This window comes from Corvus hawaiiensis, chromosome 3 (assembly GCF_020740725.1).
Source record: "Corvus hawaiiensis isolate bCorHaw1 chromosome 3, bCorHaw1.pri.cur, whole genome shotgun sequence".
In the NCBI taxonomy this organism is placed as follows: domain Eukaryota; kingdom Metazoa; phylum Chordata; class Aves; order Passeriformes; family Corvidae; genus Corvus; species Corvus hawaiiensis.
Genome location: NC_063215.1, coordinates 33014593 through 33034139, shown reverse-complemented (window position 1 = coordinate 33034139; position 19547 = coordinate 33014593). Strand labels below are relative to the sequence as shown.

Genomic DNA, 19547 nt, shown 5'->3' with positions numbered 1-19547 from the left:
GCTTGTTAAGATTTTCAAGGCATATTCTATGTTTCCTACAGGTCTAGATGCTTCCTAGAGTTCTGTTGATATTTCTCTCTGTAAGGCATCTGTTCTTAAGAGTCTTCACCTAGCTCTATGTTAAACTGACTTATCAACAGACTTACGAAAGGTTTGAAGTTTCATGAATATTTCTTCTTTCTCTTTGATTAAGGCGTTTATAGAAGAATGAACTGAACACATGTATTCTATCAGCATCTTCTTTTTTCAGCTTTTCAAGTACCAAATACCTAATCAGTTTAAAAAAAAGGAAAGAAAAATTAATGGAGGTTTTAACTCAAAGTACTCAGCACCAGAGTAAAAACGACAGCCAACAGTTTCTCCCCACCAAATTGTAGCAGCTTCTCACAGAATAGCTATTTGGAGGTGACTATCTACAGGAACTAATTAATGCAAAATTTGTGTAAATATTTCAAGGTATTATTTCTCTGCTCAATCAACAAGCTGTTCTGCTGCTGTTGTATTTATTTATATTTCATGGCAGGAAAACAAATTTTCAAAGAGTTTGTTACATAAAGACCTATCTAGGAGACCTGTGTTTTGTATTTGAGCCACCAGATCACCAAACAGTCCCAAGAGTGACACATTCATTTTCTTTTTACTTCTAAAATACATTAATAGACTAAAAAATATACATACGCACCTTATGTGTAGCATAAAACCAGCAGCATGTAGCAATTTAATACATTTCTAACATCTGTAGCATCAGCGACACCACAAAATTAACTTACATATTACATTAATCAAAACTAATGAAATTCCAAGAAACACAAATACTCTGGAAAGAACAACTGAACTTACAAAAAGCTTTTTTTTCTTTCAGTTAAATTTGCTCTTGAGATGTTAAAAAGTTGCAAAGAACCTTTATCCAAGTCAGAACAATGTCACTGTCAAGTAGGACAGGAGAAGAACCAAAACTTCTTGCAAGATTACAAAACAACCTTTAAAATTATAGCTATACATAATTTAGTATATAAATTATATACTCCATAGTTGGGAGACCAAGTGTTATCAACTGACCTATGAATTTTCAATGTCAGAACTTTTCAAGCTTCAAAGTAAAAGATGACTAAAAACTGATGTGAAATAAAACTTACTTTAAATAAAAATCAATAATAACATCATTTAAAAATTCTCCTTCATTTAGACAATGGAGGTCTTCGTTGGTCACAGAAATACCACCTTTAGCTGGAGAAGGTGGATAAACTATCAACCTGAGAAGAAAAATACATTCAATAAGAAGTATGAAATGCCAAAAAACCCTCAGAGAATTATTACAGGGCAAAGATAAGTATCTTACTTTTCTATAGGACCAATAAATACTGTATGTGGTTCACCAATTTCTTCATCATCATCAAAAAATGGTAACTGTTTATTTCGCTGCTGCATTTTGGACTCAGAAGCAACCTTAAGAGAACAGAGTCAATATTAATTTGCATGCTGTGCTCAATTTTACGAAAACGTAATAAACTTTGCGAAATCCAGCAGTGTAATACCCATTTTTTTGAGGACTTCATGTTTGTGGGTAAAGTCATCTATTATATTAAGGTCTTTGCTCATTTCTTGCAGAGTCACAAAACTTTCTAATTCTTTAGAAAGTAGTTTAATGAAAGCATTAATTAAATGTAACTACAACAGTGCAACTTAATTTCTTGTTTGAAATATTATAATTTTACGAGTTGGAAAAAATTATTTTGTCTGATTATAGTAAAGATTTCTCATCCCTTAATAATTTTTAAATAACAACATTATTTGTGGACCACTGTACAACCTTACAATCAAACTAAACCTCCTAAAAAGTACTGTGAATGCACAGACCATTTCCCATAGTTTCATAATCCACCACGGACCAGTCTGGGAATTTTCACATAAAAGCCAGCTAAAGTTGATGGAATTTTTTTTGGCTAACACACTATCCTTAGTGTATTTGTAACCCACAAAATATAACGACTTTGTTCTAAAACAAAAACACAATTACATTTTTAATTTTGCTTTCTCTGTGAGATGGGCTTCCTTTGGAACTGTCCTCCAAGCACTTAGTAAATGCAACAAGCCTGGCATTGGCTTCTTCAAAGGAAATTTTCACAAAGAAGTCAGAAATATTATTTCTAATACCGATGTCCGTAATTATTTTTTCAAATATTGAATTTGCATGAGGATCAAGACCAGTTTCAAAAATCAAAATTATGTACTGTTCTTCCTGACCTGCAAAAAAAGCAGAGAGAAAATTACTCATTTAGGAATAAAATAAAATAAAGCATGCTGTAATTATAAAGAGATTTTATGGAATTGTTGGCCAACATGAGTACACACTGCTGACATTGTATGTAAGAACTAATACAGACGTGAGCAGACAGACGGAAGGACTAACTGCCAAACCTTTCTTATCTGCATTTGCAAAAAGAGTGCATTCAACTTCTACCTTAATCAAGAAATGTTAAATATTACACCTGATAATTTTTTAAATGACACTAAAGCAAAGCTAGAACATATTTTGAAATAAAATCTTCTTCGCTTACTAAGAGTAGGACTCTGTAACCAATACTTTCTCTTTTTCTTACTGCAGTTTCTATTGTTTCACTACAATTCCAAAAATTATATATTCAGCATAATTTCCTCTCTGATCCTAGAAGCTGGAGAGAATGACTCAGATCAATCAGCTATTATATAAATATCATCCACTTATATGATCTGAAAAATCAAAAAGCAGTAAACTGCACTGAGAGGAATTATTTTACACAGTCAGGAAAAGGAATAGGATTCAGGCTGCAAATCCCAGTCTTACGCTGCCGCCCAACACAGAGCTGCCAGGACCTGTTTTTCTGTAAGAGGAGTGTCAGACACAAGCATAACCATTTCCCTTTGGTCATTCTTAACCCAGCATGCTAACTCTTGTGAAAAATAATTCTTCAGCAGCGTAATTCCCAATTCACTGCACACAGAATTTAGATGTCTAACTGGGACTTGGGTGTTCCTATTTTGGGAGCTAGGCATCCACACACAATTGCTTACACAGCTATGGATACAGGCTTAAATTAATTTCATTGCTTACAAAGCAAAGAGCAACTGTGTTATCACAAAGTGCTCCTAAGTATCAAATGCAATAAAGCAGCTGGATGTAAACTCTCAGTGCCACAGCCTGAGGGAGAAGAGCTGGGTCAGAGCTGGGCGCTGTGGCACTGCTGAGAGCCATGCCAAGGGAGGGACTTCTCACACAGAAGCTTGTTCCTTTTTTGTGAACACCTGTGTCCACCTGGGGTCTAATTCCTGCTCCCAGAATTGTGGTCAGGACCCCTGCATGCTCTCCAATTACTTCTGTAATTATAAGACTCCTTACAACTTCTTATAGGAGGTGGATAAAACTATTACACAGTATTATGGGAGCACTCAATTCTGAGATTGTTGAAAGCATTCTTCCTCTGTTTGAATGCATTAATGTACAAAACAGTGTGTAAATATAAATAATCACAAAATTTAACCTGAAGTAAAGCCTATTGAAGAGGAAGATGACTCAATGTTACATTTGACAGGTGTGCATATTAAGATTCTAGGACCTTGAAAATTATGCAGGAATCAAATTTAATTTTAATATACATGAAGATAATCCACACATTCTCCAAGCAGGTATTTGTATATCTCACAACATCATTACAAGTATGCTGGGGGGAAAAAACCCAAGGCAACCTATGCAACAGTTTCTACTAAACCTAAAGCCTGTCAGCAGAACAACACGGAAAGCAGAAGTATTACAAAAGCTGCCATATAAATGTAAAGTCTCATATACAAAAGCTGAACAAACCAACTTGCTTTCATTCAGTACAAATATTAGTGAAAAATTTATACTAAATTCACTAAATGTTTTAACTAGCATGTTTCTGGACAAAGAGAATGCCCAACTGTTCTGAACTGTACTCTTTCTCAGCCTGGGAAGAAAACAGTGTCTGAAAAAACACTACATCATCCCCAGCCAACGATGGCCCTTTTAGTCTTAATGCACACATTCACGACCCAAAACACGAAAATACAATTTAAAGTGAATAGTAGACTAAAATTGTTTTACTTACTGTCTCCTTTACATTCGTACCAGACATTATCTTTACTCATTTTCAGTTGATCTCTCAGACTACTGCAGGTTGAAGGTACTGTTTGCAGAAAAACTACTGGCAATTTTCGGACACTACACCATTCACATTTAGTAAGCTCGGAAGTTTTCAGGTTAATCTCTCTGATATCACTTTCTGATTCTATGAGAAAATAATGACATTATATTAAAATATAATAAAACCCTCTAAGTTTCCTTTACAATTTCCCCCTTGATTTTAACAAGAAATCAGTATGTGCTCACTAAATTTCTTAATGTCAAAGTTTTAACACATGCAAGAAGTGATGGCTTTTTATATCCTAGAAGGCTAAATTCCAATGTCATCTGTCAAGAAAGGAATCAGAAACAAAATGTTTTCTGCCCACCAACTTTAAACTACTTTTTATTCTACATAAAAAACCCCTTTTTTTAAAAAGTCATTTAAATTTGCACTATTGCTATGACACATTTTACAATAAGTTCGTAAAATTTTCTTTGTACATTTATCTTTGACCAAGTTCCCATATGAAAAATAACTTTAAAAAGAAGAGTATAAACATGCAGAGAAATTATCTGATTGCCTGAGGACACAAAGCACTACTCCTAGCTTATTCCCCCCAAAAACCGTCAGTAACACGGTAAATTTTTAACATTGCATCTGATGCTGCCAATGCCAATGTTGAGTATTTTTCAGGTTTTACTGAATTATAAAATTGGATATAGAGGTGGATATACATGCAAAACTAAAAAAAAAAAAAAAAAAAAAAAACAACCACAAGGGAAAAAAAAAGAAATAGTATAGTGCTAAGTGCTCCAACAGACACAGCATTTAAGAAGTCACCATTTTTATGCTATTGAGGGTTGAGGGATCAGGCGCCATGGAAATAATTTCACCATACAGCTGTTTTAACTAAAACCTGATAGCCATTTTCCACAAATTATAGTAAGCTTTTCAGTGTTTTATTTTTAAAAATACATTCATAGCATGAAAGTTCGTAGTTTCTATGCATCTGTATTTTAGATGCAATACAAACTTAAATACTTGACTGAGCAAAGGCTACACTTTTTTTTACAGGCTGTGAGACACCTTTCTGCATGTAATAATGACAAAATACAATAGTTTTCATTTACAAATCATGACAGCAAAATTCAATAGGACTGGATCTCAAGACTGCAACTTAAGATTACAAAAGGTAACAAAGCTTTCCAGGCCCAGAACAAAACTCTATAAAAGAAAAGAAAGGAAGCAGAGCAGGAGTTGTAACTCACCATTTCCAAATTACATCACTATTTCTTTCAGTGACATGAAATATACAACTTTCAGGCCAGAGAAAAAATTACCAAGAGAGATCTAGACAGGAAAGGTCTAAGATACTAGTGTGGTTTTTACTGCCCACTTAACACAATTGAAATAAAAGAACTAATAAAGTGTTAAAAAGGTAACATTTTACAGGATGGTTACTCTTGCTTTTTATGTTTGTTAATCACTTTCAAGAAGACCTTTACCAGTCATCACCACATTATCTACAGATCTTCAAATGAATGATTAGATCAAGCAGAGTCAGACCAGATGAAGCAGAACAACCCGTCTGTACGCGTGTCACGAATTGTGAACTTTCTGTCAGTAGAAGGCAGAGATAATGCAAAAACATTTTGGATTTTATTCACCAGGCAGTTCAGGTCAAATTTGTACTCTCAATTTTTTTTTTTTTTCTCTTATCTGACTACAGGCACCCACCATAATTTTTTGCATAAATGACAAAATGAGAGTGAACATTCAGTTATGATTCACTTGTTAATACCTTTGACAGAGTTACTTCATTCAAAATAAATATATTGAGTGCTAACAAAAAATGAAAAATGTACTCACCTTCTTGACTCTCTAAGCGTATTTTGATATAATCCAGGCAAAACTGAAAGACAACACAACTGTAAGATTTCGCATCTTCTGCAAACTGAAACTGACTGAAAGCCTTTAAACTGTTAGCAAACACATTTCAATTGACATAGTATTTAAGTAATAAACATTTCAAAATTAATATTTAAAATGCAAGTTTTAAAAAAACCAAATGTACATTTTAGCACAACTCGAGGCAAGCACATTCTTTATTACTCAGTCTCTTTCAGTCATACTGACTGTTTAAACTTTAGATCTCTCTGAAGTACTCCGTTTTCAAAAACATTTACAATACCCTGAAAAATACACACATTCTATTTCTTCAAAAGAAAATGTCATCTATCAGCATTTAGGCAAATCAAACAATAGCGTTATGTAGAGAGATGGAAAGAAAAAGTAACACCTCTCTGCTGTTTCTGTGGTTACCCCAGCAATAAGTATGCATTTTATGTGGCTGACTGCATTACAGCTAACATTCAAGGTCTCCTTGAAAACTTCCATGTAACTTATAAGGGTAACAACAAAAAAAAATTCTGTAGAAGTAAAATTATTCACCTCTAGGACAACGATTCTTCCTCCCACCTATCAATATCAATTTCCTTGTAGCTATTGTTTTCAATTTTCTTAACAAATGCATGCTAACCCATAACCTCTCCCCAACCATGCAAACAAGTTTTTCAAGAGTGCTGCAGCACAGTATTAAGAACCAGAGCTAGACTGCATATGTTCAAAAGCAGTAGTAATCTGAGGTTCTTTGGAAATCACGGCCTCTGATGCTAAGAGACAAATTTACTGTTCTCCAGACAGAGGCAAAACATTGTCTTGTTCAAGTATGAAAATAACAATGCCCATCAAAACCTGAAAGGAGAGCTGTGAAAGAACAAGTTTACTTACAATCACAGGTTCCACCACCATTCTGCGCAGCATTCCTATTCGTATACTTCGGCAGTTCAGAATGACACTTTCACAGGAATTTTGATAATTTAGAGGTGCAGCCTCAGTTACCATCTCTTGAGAAATAACTTTACGACGTTTTATTGGAGTGTTAGACACAATGTTCCCAAACTGAAAAGTAATTTTCAAGGTTTCAGAATGTCTCGCTAAGGTTTATTGCTTAACCAAGCTTGTTAAAACTAATGACTACATTTTCAGCTACTTTTCTGTTGGTCAACAGGATTACTTACTAGAGCATCCATCTCAAACATATACAGAAGGTAGATAAAAGACTTTTTGTAACACCTGAGGATGCTAATATTGCTACATTCAAGAAGAAAATAAAAGGTAAGCTGACACTTGTAGACACTTTGTTGGCATTTCCAAATCACAAATAGGGCTTCTAAATTGCCAATACCAATTTACTTTTATCTTTTGCAAACACTATGCAGTCTAGCAAAACAAAGTTATTTTTAATATATTTCATTTAGATAAAAAAGCATTAATGCTGTAAAACCACCACAATACTGGTGGTTTAATTTTTTCTTTCAGTTTTTGTTAATCCAAGCTTTTGGTGACTAATTTTTGAAGTACACTGCACCACCACATTAGCAGAGTACAGTCTTCAAGAAACATAAATAAATAAGCCAAATCAAACTTCCCCAAGGCCTCTCTACAGAACTACTAAGATGTTTTTATGATAGATTCCAAGGTCAGAATACTAAACACTGAAAGAAGGCCATGTGGTGTTTGGCCCCAGTTCAAGAAGTCTCTGGATACTGACTGAAGCTGTAATCTCAATGAGTATCCTGTTAACCAACAGAACGATCTTAGAAAAAAAATCTACTAAAATGAAATAAAGCCTGCTGACAGCCCACAGATCAATACATTTATTTTCTGTATCGCTTCTATTGCTCAATTCTGCTGAAGGATTTTCTGTACACTAGTCTTTTCTTTGGTATTTATATTGTTTCATAAAGCTGTCCATGAATAAACATTCTTTTTGGTTACAAAATGCAATTAAACTCCCACAGAAGAACATTCTAAGGGATTCAGTATTTCTATTAAGACTAAATCTCAAAAATTATTTCGAAGTCCCAAATCACTAGTCTATCTTGGCAATAATTCAAAATATACTTTTGGATGCTTCCTTAATTTAATACACTGGAGAAGGTAGAGATTCTAAATCCCTGTAATTAAGATGTTTTCCTAGGCCTCTTGTTGAAAAGAGCTTTTCCTTTTTGTCTGTTAGACTGGCTAAATATTATTGAAAGTTCAAAACGAATCACAGGAAAAACAATAAAACAGCAAACACTGAAGTGATGCTATATTCAAGTAGCCTCTTCAGTAAAGAATTAATAAATATCTTGAGGGAAAGCTGAATAAAGCTTTTTCTATAATATTTAACAAAACTGCTGCGATATCTCCAAATCTTGGTAGTTTCATTGAATCAATGCAAAATTTGTGTTATATTTCACAAAAAAGATTTTATTTCCCCCGTTTTCCAAAGTAAGCTCAGAACCTAAAATAATCACAACATACAGTGTTATAACTGGTTCGTAAAGACTAGTGAACAGGAACATACGGATATACAAAAAAAAAGTTCATTTGGGAGAGTTTCAGAAGTCAGACACCAGCGCCTTTACAATGCAATGCTTTCAGTTAATTCAGCACATACTGCCAGGCTATCTTAATTCAAAACTATTTATAATCCAAGCTTTGAGCCTCGCAGCTTTATTGTAGGCAGGAGGTTCACAGCTTCTTATTGACAGTGGTGACTAATTATACCACATATTATAAACATCCATAATTTCATCAACTACAGCACTAGAATGCTGGCTTCTGAATCTCAACATAGCAAGAAGGTTTTGGCATCAGTACTTCAGTGTTCTAACGCATAAAGAATTGGAAATCTGATCAGATTCTCCTGTTGAATCAAACTCACAACAGTGAAACTGGACAAGTGACTCAAGAATTATTTTGATCAGCACTATTAATCCACTACAAATCGCCACGTGGAATTTATTCCTCTAAATGGCTCACTATTGAGATAGCTTTTAACACAGTATGAGAAGTGTCCCCTTTAGCCACATTTAAGGTGTGCTCATGGAGTACTTTTTCTCTTTGCTTATCCAATTCTTACAGTAGTACTCAACTAAAAAACACAAGCACCACCACAAAAGCCCTAAAAGAAGTGCTATTAATTGGGACAGCTGTCAAAGTATTTTAATTTTAAAGGGCCGTTACTGATCCCAGTGTCTCTTTTCATGTTTAACTTCATAAAGTCTCAACAAGCAACAGCTGGTACTGACATTCTGCTGCAAAGTAAGACCTTCAGCTTCATAGAGAATCCCTGTCCAGTCTCACAGAGTAAACATTCAACACAGAAGCATTTACATTAACAGTGTAATTCAAATCATTATAAATGCTTGTAAAAATGTAATGAACACATTTCCTTATGTTTCCAGTTTTAAATATACAGAGATACTACTTGATGAGCTGCTGAATAAGAAAAACAATCAAATATAGTCAACTTCTGACAATGCAAAACAAGCCTTTACGTAATTCCATTTATTATTTGATTCTGGTTTCTTTTAAACAAAGCATTAAATAGTACCTGATCTTTCATTCTTGCTTTTCTTGGTAGTGTGACTGCAATTTCTGTATCTGTTGTTATACTACCTATTCTCTGTTCTATTCCACAACTGTTCTCCTTTAATGCTGCTTCCACCTTTCCTGTAGAAGGAGCTGGGGAGGAGCGGGCTGAATCTGCAGGACGAGGTGAAATGCTTTCCATGCTCCTAGTGCTGCCACTATTCTCGTCCTCATCATCATCACTAGACAAAACAACTAAAAGAAAATATTACATTCTCAACCACTACATTTTTCTGTAACAGAAATTTCTTTTTTCATTCTTGGCTTTTCTTGGTAGTGTGATGGCAATTTCTGTATCTGTTGTTATACTACCTATTCTCTGTTCTATTCCACAACTGTTCTCCTTTAATGCTGCTTCCACCTTTCCTGAAGAAGGAGATAGGGAGGAGCGGGCTGAAACTGCAGGATGAGGTAAAATGCTTTCCATGCTCCTAGTGCTGCCACTATTCTCCTCCTCCTCATCATCACTAGACAAAACAACTAAACAGAAAATATTACATTCTCAACCACTACATTTTTCTGTAACAGAAATTTCTTTTCAAGCAATAACTTAAAAGTAACTTATGTAATTGTCCTGCAGTGCCAAAAAAATTCCACATGTATCATCTTACGGATTTACTAATGTTTATTTGGAATCTGGTTGCAAGCACTCTCTGCCTTGTTTTTGATTTCTCATAACTAACTACACAAAAAATGGGCATCATTAATCCACCTCTAGACAGAAGTGAACTTTTCTTGGTTCAGTCAAGACATGACAGTAAGTAATACAACCTAAAAACTGACAAGAGAAATTATGACTGAAATCGTTCAAACCAGTAGGACGTGTTCTAATCAACTCAGCATAGAACCAGAAACATAATTTCCTTCACTCCAGCCTTCCTGCTTATTAAGTTTACACAGAAAAAGCACAGAAATTAACATTTTACAAATCATGAAATTTAAATAGGTGAATAGCTCAGAAGAAAAAAGGGGGGAAAACACAAAATAAAAATAAAATACTGTCTTTCCTCTGGGGAGAATAAATGATGGAATTCTGCTAAGAATACTTTTTTTTCCCCAAAACCCAAATGTAAATATTTTTTAAAAAACAAACAAACAAAAGAAAAATAGTCACAAAATAATTTTTGTTTTCCCCAATGTTCATCCTTCTTGAAGAGAACCTCTGCATATGAAAAGGAAATTATTAAAAGTTCTGTCCCTATTCCCGAGAACATATACATTAAAAATTCCATGCGACATCAGTTATGTAAACCTGCACATACAGTTCCTTCACTATACAATATCCCAGGCTTCCAGCTAATGGCTGTATTCATAAAAAGGTACTTACTTGGATCATTTAGTTCAGATGGTCTTGTACTCCTCTGTCTTAAGCTTCCTGTAATTTTAGGATTTTTTGTCCCAGTTATAAGACCAACTTTTCCATTCTGTCGTAACATAGAATGTCCTACAACCTCGTTACTCAGTAGAATATCCGCTGGACCTTTTCCAACAGCAGAACTATAAAACTTCTTTGTGCTGAACCCTGTACCTGAAGATTTTTGCCCTGTTGAATTCTGATGTATTGAAGAACGCGATAAAGGTCCCACAGATTCACTTAACGTCACAGTTTGTCTAGAGACTCTTTGCAAATCCTTTAGAGAAGCACTTTCACAATGTCGGCATCTGGTCTGATTTTCATTTGCCCTCCCACAATTTGGGCAATCAGTAGAATAATCAATCTGTTCCAAAAGCTAAAGAAGAAACAAACACACAATCAGTAATTGTTCTGTTCAGAATGAATCATACTATCACTTAGGCTGGAAAAGACCTTTAATATCATCAAGTCCAACCATTAATGTAGAACTGTCAAGTCATCACTAAATCATATCCTCAGACGCCACATCTACATGTCTTTTAAATATCTCCAGGGATGGTGACTCAACCACACCCCTGGGCATCCTCTTCCAATACTTGAGAACCCTTTAGCTGAAGAAATTTTTTGTAATATCCAGTGGAGATTGACAACACTACATTAGCAATTACAGTAAGCAGAGAAAGCAAACATTAAAACACAGATTGTTTAATTTCATTTAAGAAAATGAAAAATGTTTTAAAAGGAACAAACGTCATTTGCGGCAATTTTTTTAAGCGGTTAATGTTGGACAATTCAGATTTTCCTTCTTGCCTTTTCTTCCATAATTGAAACCTTGCACACTGTTCAAATACATATATCCATCAGCAAGACGGTCCAGTTACACCATTTCTGTAAAAACAGTTTCATTGGACAGAAATAAAGTAACCTAAAGATCCACAGTGCATTGCTGGAGAGGATTTGAAGAAACCTTGTAGGTCAAATTTATTTGTCCTTCTGAGATATCTTTTAATAGTCCGGCAAGGCATGCATGCAGGAAAGTTCACTCCTTGAGGGAGATGAAGAAAAGGCCAAGTACATATATTGCTCTAGAGTCCCATGTCACAGAGAAGAAAACAGGACTTGAGGAATAGGAATTCCCCAAGCTTTCAAGAAGCAAGCATGGGCTGCAAGGGAAGATGCGTCCTATCACTGCAAAGACAGGTGTCTTTTGTTTTTCTCACATGTACTAGGTCCCACGTAATTCTGTATTACAAGTGTAGAACTTGGACTTCTAAAGGATTCAATACTAACATATAAACTACAGAATGAATACCAAAGTGAATACGGGACATCTCTAAAGATGAAATTTAGTGCATGTTATTGTCTCCTGGAGCACTGAACTCAAATGGCATAACCACTGTACTGTGAATTACTGAAGATAACAAATACCTACATCCCACCAAAAACTTCCGGAATCTACTTTCAAAACACAGCTTTCACAATTTATACCTCCCCCCACTCCCAGATGTGAACACACTTCCAATAGAGGACTTCCTCAGGTGTGGGAAGTAATTTCAAATCCCAAATTTAAAGACGAAAATCATACAGTGAAAATATGTTATTTTTACAAAATTTATGCAATTTAACGAAGATACACATACTGTAGAGAAACAGAAGCAAAAGCCCCCAAGTGTATTAAATATATCAGACCCTTAAAATCTGAGCTGTGGGATGAGATAGCAAGTGACATGAACACCAGTGTTGTGCCACAGTGCTGTTACAGGATGTAGTTCTTAGAAAGATACTGCTGACATTAAAATATTCAAGAGAAGGTACCAAGAGTACCCGGAAGATCTTAAGTAGAGAGTAATTGCACCCCTTTACTTCAACCACATGCCAAAAATTTTAAACCAGTTTCCTTATTAACATCTTATTAATTAACTAAATAAGCAATGGAAATCCGTAAGAGCAGTACCAAGTGTTTCAAACAAAAGCTAAGCATTTATAAAAATCATACATCTATAATTCTTTTTTTTTTTTGTAACCAACATCTCCTTACAGGAAGTTTTGCTTTGATAGTCAAACAGTGTGACCTGTACGTGGGTACTGTGAAACTTCCATAGTAACCTGGGAGGTTGATAAAAAATACAGAGAGCCTTACAACAATTTCCAAAGTATCTTACATCTGATATTCAAACAAGTTCCCGACAAAAACAATCTGGATGGTGGCATCTGGACCAGAGAATGCCATTTGGACACCTAAGCAGCTACTCTCACTGAAAAAGTAAGCATCTTAATAAAAAAGTACTTGCACCTTTGCAGTGCTTTTATCTTTCAGTAAAGATACTGTTTTGAGTACAGAAAATCATGACACTAAAAAAAAAAATTTAAAATCTGTCAAAAAGCAAAATATTGTTCCTTTATTTCAGCAAGCTAAAATTATCAATGTCTGATTTACCACTCAGCCATTCATTTAAATCACAGATTTTTTTCTTTTCAGTGCAGCATCTCTGTTCAAATCAGAGAAGAAATATTTCACAGCTAGTAGCAATACTAGCACTTAAATATCTCTATCACTGTAACTTTAATTATGTAAACCTTCCTCCCAACTCTAAGGATTTTTAAAACATCAACCTGTTTTACTCCTGAATGTCTGTTTTTAAAATATGCAACAACTTTTAAAGTTCAACAAGAGGTTACAGATTTTTAAAATATAACCCACCTTTGACTGAGTTAAGCATTTTTTTGTAGCTGAAGACAGACTCAAGTCAGATTGATATGAATTGCAATGACCTTTCTGTCGCACCTTTCTCTTAATTTCAGATTCTGATTCTGACTCCTCTGTATTTTCCATTACACTGTCTAGGAGGGAAAAGATGCAAAAACATTAACAAGATATGTCCATTCATATACTGTTATAATTATGATCAACTTACTTCTTTACATACACTAACTTGAACTAAACATAAACACATTTTTAAACCTCAAAAAGAGTAAACTGTTTCAAATGTCTCATGATTTGTATGAATTAAAAAAAATTCCACAAAGTAACTGCAAAAATGTTTTACTAATACTATTGCAATGTCTCTCACTGACAGTTTTTATCTTGTATCTTTGCAAGAGGCTTTAGATTTGCAAATCTCTGCTAACTTCACTGCAAATGGAGGGTCTGCTGCCAAAATCAGGAGGAGATGCTAGACTATGCTGATGCAAATCTTTACTACAGAACTACTTGTGAATGCATTTAGAATAATTGGAAATGTTCTGCATAATTAGGATTTCACATAATCATCATGGTTGGAAGAGACTTTCAAGATCATCTAGTCCAACTATTAACCTGGCACCACTATAATCACTTCTCAACCGTATCTCCAAGTGCCACATCCAGAAGCTTCTTGAACACTTCCAGAGATGGTGACCCTGTCACCACCATGGGCAACTTATTCCAATGCCCAAACACTCTTTCAGTGAAAAGATTTTTTTTCTACTAATCTAAACCTCCCCTGGCACAACGTAAGGCTTTTACCTCTTGTACTTGTAATTAAGACAGAAGGCAGAAGAGACTGACCCCTACCTAGTTACAACATGTTTTCAGGTAGTTCTAGAGAGCAATAAGGTCTCCCCCTAGCCTCCTTTTCTCCAGGCTAAAGTCCCCCAGATCACTCAGCTGCTCATGTTAAGACCTGTGCTCCTGACCCTTCACTAGCTCTGCTGCCCTTCTCTGGACACACTCATGTCCTTCCCTAGTTGAGGGGCCCAACACTCGATACAGCACTCGAGGTGTGGCCTTCATCAGCGGTGAGTACAGAGGGACAATCACTTCCCTGGTTCTGTTGGCCACACTACTATTGATACAGGCTAGGATGCAACTGGCCTCCTTGGCCACCTGGAAACACTGCCAAGTATCAAGCAACAGATTTACTCCTTCAGATTTACTCCTTCGACACAAGACACAGTAGTACAGTGAATTATACTGTCATATCCTGTTTTATACTGGGACATTCATTTAAATACTGTAACAGTATAGAAACACAGAAACCCATGAATTAAATCTCACTCTGTGCATTCTAAGAAGTGGAATGTGTTGTACAAGAGTGCCTTGATTGGTTTCATGTTAAAGTGCTATTTACAGTCCTTTAATCGCAGTCTCCATATTGGAAGTTTTTTTAAGACTGTATTTTTTTTAATAGGTATGAACACTTTTTCAATATACATACAGATAAACATCCCACTCTGAGAAGACATCTCAAAACTAAAGACTGGCTCATTTTCAAAAAATAATTACTAATAGGTGGGGCTTTTTTCTAAGTTAACTTTACTTTAGCGTAGTACTGCTGAAAATCTACTTAACATTAACCTAAAATAGCACAGCAGAACCACTTTGCCAGTACAGGTGACTACACAGCCAAATACAGGTTTACAGACTGTATCTATACTAACAAAGCTTAACAAAACACAGGGTATTTTCTTTTCCAATTTCATAATTTCCACACCTCAAACCAAACTGTGTTTTTTCTACTGCACCTCCATCAGCATACAGCGCTGATGCGGGTTCTTTTTATTAACTCCCTCAGTGTATGAATACACTTCATACCAAGTGCTGGCTACTACATCGCATTTTTGTTGTACCAACACTGTTACAGAAGTTCCTCATCAATAATTCACAAACAAGCTGGAGGTTTGGGCTCAAACTAGTTAACTCCAGAGATCAGCTCCATCTCCAATTTTATGGTTCTAGATTTTCCCTATATATGTGGTTTTTAAAGTAACTGAAGCCTAATTTACAAATATTACATGACTGAACTAGCTGCAGAAATGTCATGAAGGGCAAAGTCCTCCCTTCATGCACAAACTTGTACAAAACTAGAATAACACGATGTAAGGCTGTAAGTATATACACTAAAGGTTATATAAGATTTGGCAACACACCTGCCCAAATCAGGTATTAAAAAAATTATTCTGCTTAGAAGAAATGAGAACTCAAAAGATAACTTACCTACTCCTTGAGACCGTGGTAATCTAATGTGGTCTGCCTCTACCTTCTGAAGCTGAGGTGGGTATTCTTTTCTGGAAAATGAATTAGACGTATGGTTGCTCTTTCAACAGACATCATTAAAATTTAGTCACAATTATATACGAACAAAACAAACCTGAAACGTATCTGAAAGCTATGAATAAGTAGCTTCTCCTATTACATGCTATTTGTACACATAAAAAAGCATTACCAGAATGATAGGAACAGCCACAGTAAATGTTTTGAAGTGTTTCTGATCTAAATCTCCTCTATAATAATGAACAGTTCTGGAGTCTGTCACTTTCAGACCCAAGTCTCCAAATACTGAAGCCTGCATCTTCTCCTCCTCATTCACGAAAAACAAGACAGATACTTTTAAAAGCCAAGAATAGAAACAACTATTATTTTAATATTAAAGTAGATTCCACAAGTCCCGCAACTTAAAAAACAGGAAGAGAAGATGCAAAACAGAGAAAAGAGATCCGATGTCAAAAACTGTTGTGACCAAAAACCAGAAAGAACAAGACAGCAGACATGGTTCCTATATATTTGTTTTTAAAATATTGTGATATAGATAAATTACTGGATAATAAGTCTTTTGTTGGTATAACTTGCATAATATAGATATCACATATTTTTGTGCAAATTAATGCAATATATGGCATTATAGCAAGACTTCGCTGAGCCTCCTGAAAGAAGTTTTCAGTTTACACGTGTGTCAAATCATGCCAATACCAAATTAAGATTCCTGAAGCTCAGCGCATGTGGGTTACTGTTTGCAGCACTTTTCTTTCTCAATGCTTACTCAGCCCTGCAGCTATAGATTACTGTTCTTGTCGTAACAGAGGATGGCACACATCTGAAACACAGCAGACCTTGCCAACAAATTCAGCAGAAACTGGTTTTATTGGAAAATTAAGCATTGGGCTGCAAATGGGTTACACATGTCCCACACTGCTACCTCTGATTACAAGGACATTAATCAACAGCAAGGGGGCAAAGCAAACAGCTGTAGGCAGTAACATCTCCACCAACAGCTAAATTTTGAGGACCCATCTGACAAAAACTCGGCTATGGCTGAAGTAGACTTTAGCTCTAGGTATAAGATTTTATTTCTTTCAGCACAGCATTTCCTAATGCATCAAATTGTAAAACCTTTGGATTTTCTGCATTTCTAGGTAATATTATTAACTAACATCTTTGTAACAAGATTAATCTGCAATGCCCTTTGGGGTATTTCTTACCAAATACCAAACACATTTGACTGTGTTGATGGGCTGCAGCTTTAAAGAAAATTCTGGCAGTAAGAAGGATGGAGAAGCAAGCACGGCTACACAGAATGTAGAGATGTCGTGGTACTTAATCACGACTGCTGGCACACATATCACAGATGACAGATTAGGTAGTTTATTTGTTACTGATTGTGTCAAATGTGTTTCTGAAACAATCCTGCTCCCCAGAAGCTTTTTTAATACCTGCATACACAAAAACTGAACCAAAACTGGAAACTCAGTATGAATATTTATTCATAAATTAAACACAGTATTTTTTTTGATCATTCTCCTTAAAAATCCAAATCATATGGGATTACTTTAAGGCAGAATTAGTGGAAATAAAAGGCAGAGCTCAAACTCATCATTAGGTAATGAGAAGCTGTACTATCAAAACCAATGCTAATGACATTCTAAAGGGTAAAAAACCTGTAACATCATTTTAGATTTGAAAAACATTGCAGTAAGGATGCAGAAGCTGCTGTCTCACGTGTCGTAATTATCTTTCACTAGTATTTCATAACAGTAAATTTTGTTTTGAACATAATTTCAACTAGAAAACAAAGTTGTGCCTCTGAGCACAGTATTTGTTTTAGTTAGTTATTTGCCTGAACAGTTGCAGATCCAGTAACACCTTCTCCAGTAAAATACTTAGTACGCTGAGCCATTTAATTGCGTGTGAGTGAAGAAACAGAAAGGAAACGCGGTTGTTTTTTAAATCAAGCATTACGCCTACCTTTGACTATTTGCAAAAGAAAAAAAATCTTAAATTTAAAAACATACAGCACTTCAAAACAAATGCCTTTTTGCTGTTAAACCCTACCCAAAACTAAGTCTTCCATTTCAATGGGAATAACTGTGGGATCAAACAGCTGAGCTGATCAAGATGCAACATTACCCATATACCATGTCTAACAGTTAAAAAAAACAATGTTCAGAGGTGAAACAATTTTAGGCATCTTGTTTATCTCCTAGATTATAAGCACTTCTAATACTTTTAAGTACAAGAGAAGTAGACAAGTATTTGATAAAAAGCAATCTCAAGAAGTAGTAAAGCATCAAACAGCAAAACATCAATTACAGTAGCAAGAAAGATCAAGCTTTTTCCGCAACACACAGGACTGAAATACTGAGGCAGTCTGGACTGTGCAGCATCATGAACTTTTGTCAGATCTTAACAGCTAAATGCTAAAGTATTCTTGACTAAGTGTGTTTTGCCCAGACAGAACAGTGTCACTGATTTTGTATTTTCAGCAAACATTCATTATTACTGCTATATTCTCTTGCTGATGGAATTGGACCTTAGTATCTTCACACTGGCCTGGCAGACAGACCTTTATGAAACACTCCAGCAGAAGTGACATTTTCACTTAAAATTTCTTCTCTAGGAAAACAAAAAACAGAAAAGTGGTGGGGGGAATGAGGGGAAGGGGCAGGCACGTAACTTCTGGCTATGCCAGAAAACAAACATAAAGAAACACCTGGATCTGAGAATTTGGGAGACAGTGCTACCTATGATTTGGCACAAGCCACACTAAAAAGGCTGCACCAACTCCTAATTTTGTTGAGGTGCAGGCTTACACAAGAGCTGTGTTTAATGCAAAGCCTGGCTCTTTGAGAGGCTGCCTACTATTTGGAGATGTACCACTCCATGTACACTGTTGGTTTCTACATCATTATACAAAAAGAGAGTAAAGCACAATAAGATTGAAGCACAAAGCTGCTGAGGTGAGATTTACCTTCAGCGTGTGTTAGATGAAGAGCAAAGTACAAAAGCCAAAGACTGAAAAGAGAAGCAGCAGCACAGGGAATAGGGTTTTCAGAACACAGGTCAGTAACCCCATTTGGCCCAGAAAGTCAGGAGCTGCCGCTGCACTTATCGTGACAGTAATGATTAAAGCTAAATTTAGCAGCTCCTGCCCACATCATCTTCCCCTGCTAGGACAACAACAAAAAGCAGGCAAAGAAAAAGGAACATATCCAGTAGTACTGGATGAAGAAGCAGCAGGTGTCCCCATGAGAAAATTAAGATCACAAAGCATGGAACTCAAACCTTTTCTTCTATGCCACACGGTGACACTAACTGGCTGGTATCTATTTGATAGCTCTTTTAAGAAGTAACAAAAGACAGTAAAACAGAAAGGCTTGATTTTGGTTCTGAATTTGAAATAAATTTAGAAAATCCTGAATTCACAAAGGACTGTGCTATTTATATCATTATTAGTTATACATTATATATACTTCGTAAACAATGCAACCTGGTATCAAGCTCCTACTGCCAAAAGCCACCTATACAGACAGGAAATTCACAAAAACTCAATTAA

At 35.5% G+C, this 19547-nt stretch overlaps 1 protein-coding gene across 3 annotated transcripts in view; it reads right to left on the bottom strand.

Moving 5' to 3' along the window:
* The window catches only part of SENP6 (SUMO specific peptidase 6), a 70922-nt gene that overhangs the window by 15492 nt on the left and 35883 nt on the right, over window positions 1-19547 (bottom strand). For all 3 annotated transcript variants that reach the window (XM_048296516.1, XM_048296518.1, XM_048296517.1), the window contains 11 exons: window positions 15935-16005; window positions 13661-13800; window positions 10933-11335; window positions 9568-9800; window positions 6912-7082; window positions 5991-6033; window positions 4104-4283; window positions 2018-2244; window positions 1340-1446; window positions 1137-1253; window positions 147-269 (listed from right to left, as the gene is read on the bottom strand). In XM_048296516.1, the coding sequence (XP_048152473.1) occupies window positions 147-269; window positions 1137-1253; window positions 1340-1446; window positions 2018-2244; window positions 4104-4283; window positions 5991-6033; window positions 6912-7082; window positions 9568-9800; window positions 10933-11335; window positions 13661-13800; window positions 15935-16005 (1815 nt within the window). The remainder of the gene's footprint in view (window positions 1-146; window positions 270-1136; window positions 1254-1339; window positions 1447-2017; window positions 2245-4103; window positions 4284-5990; window positions 6034-6911; window positions 7083-9567; window positions 9801-10932; window positions 11336-13660; window positions 13801-15934; window positions 16006-19547) is intronic.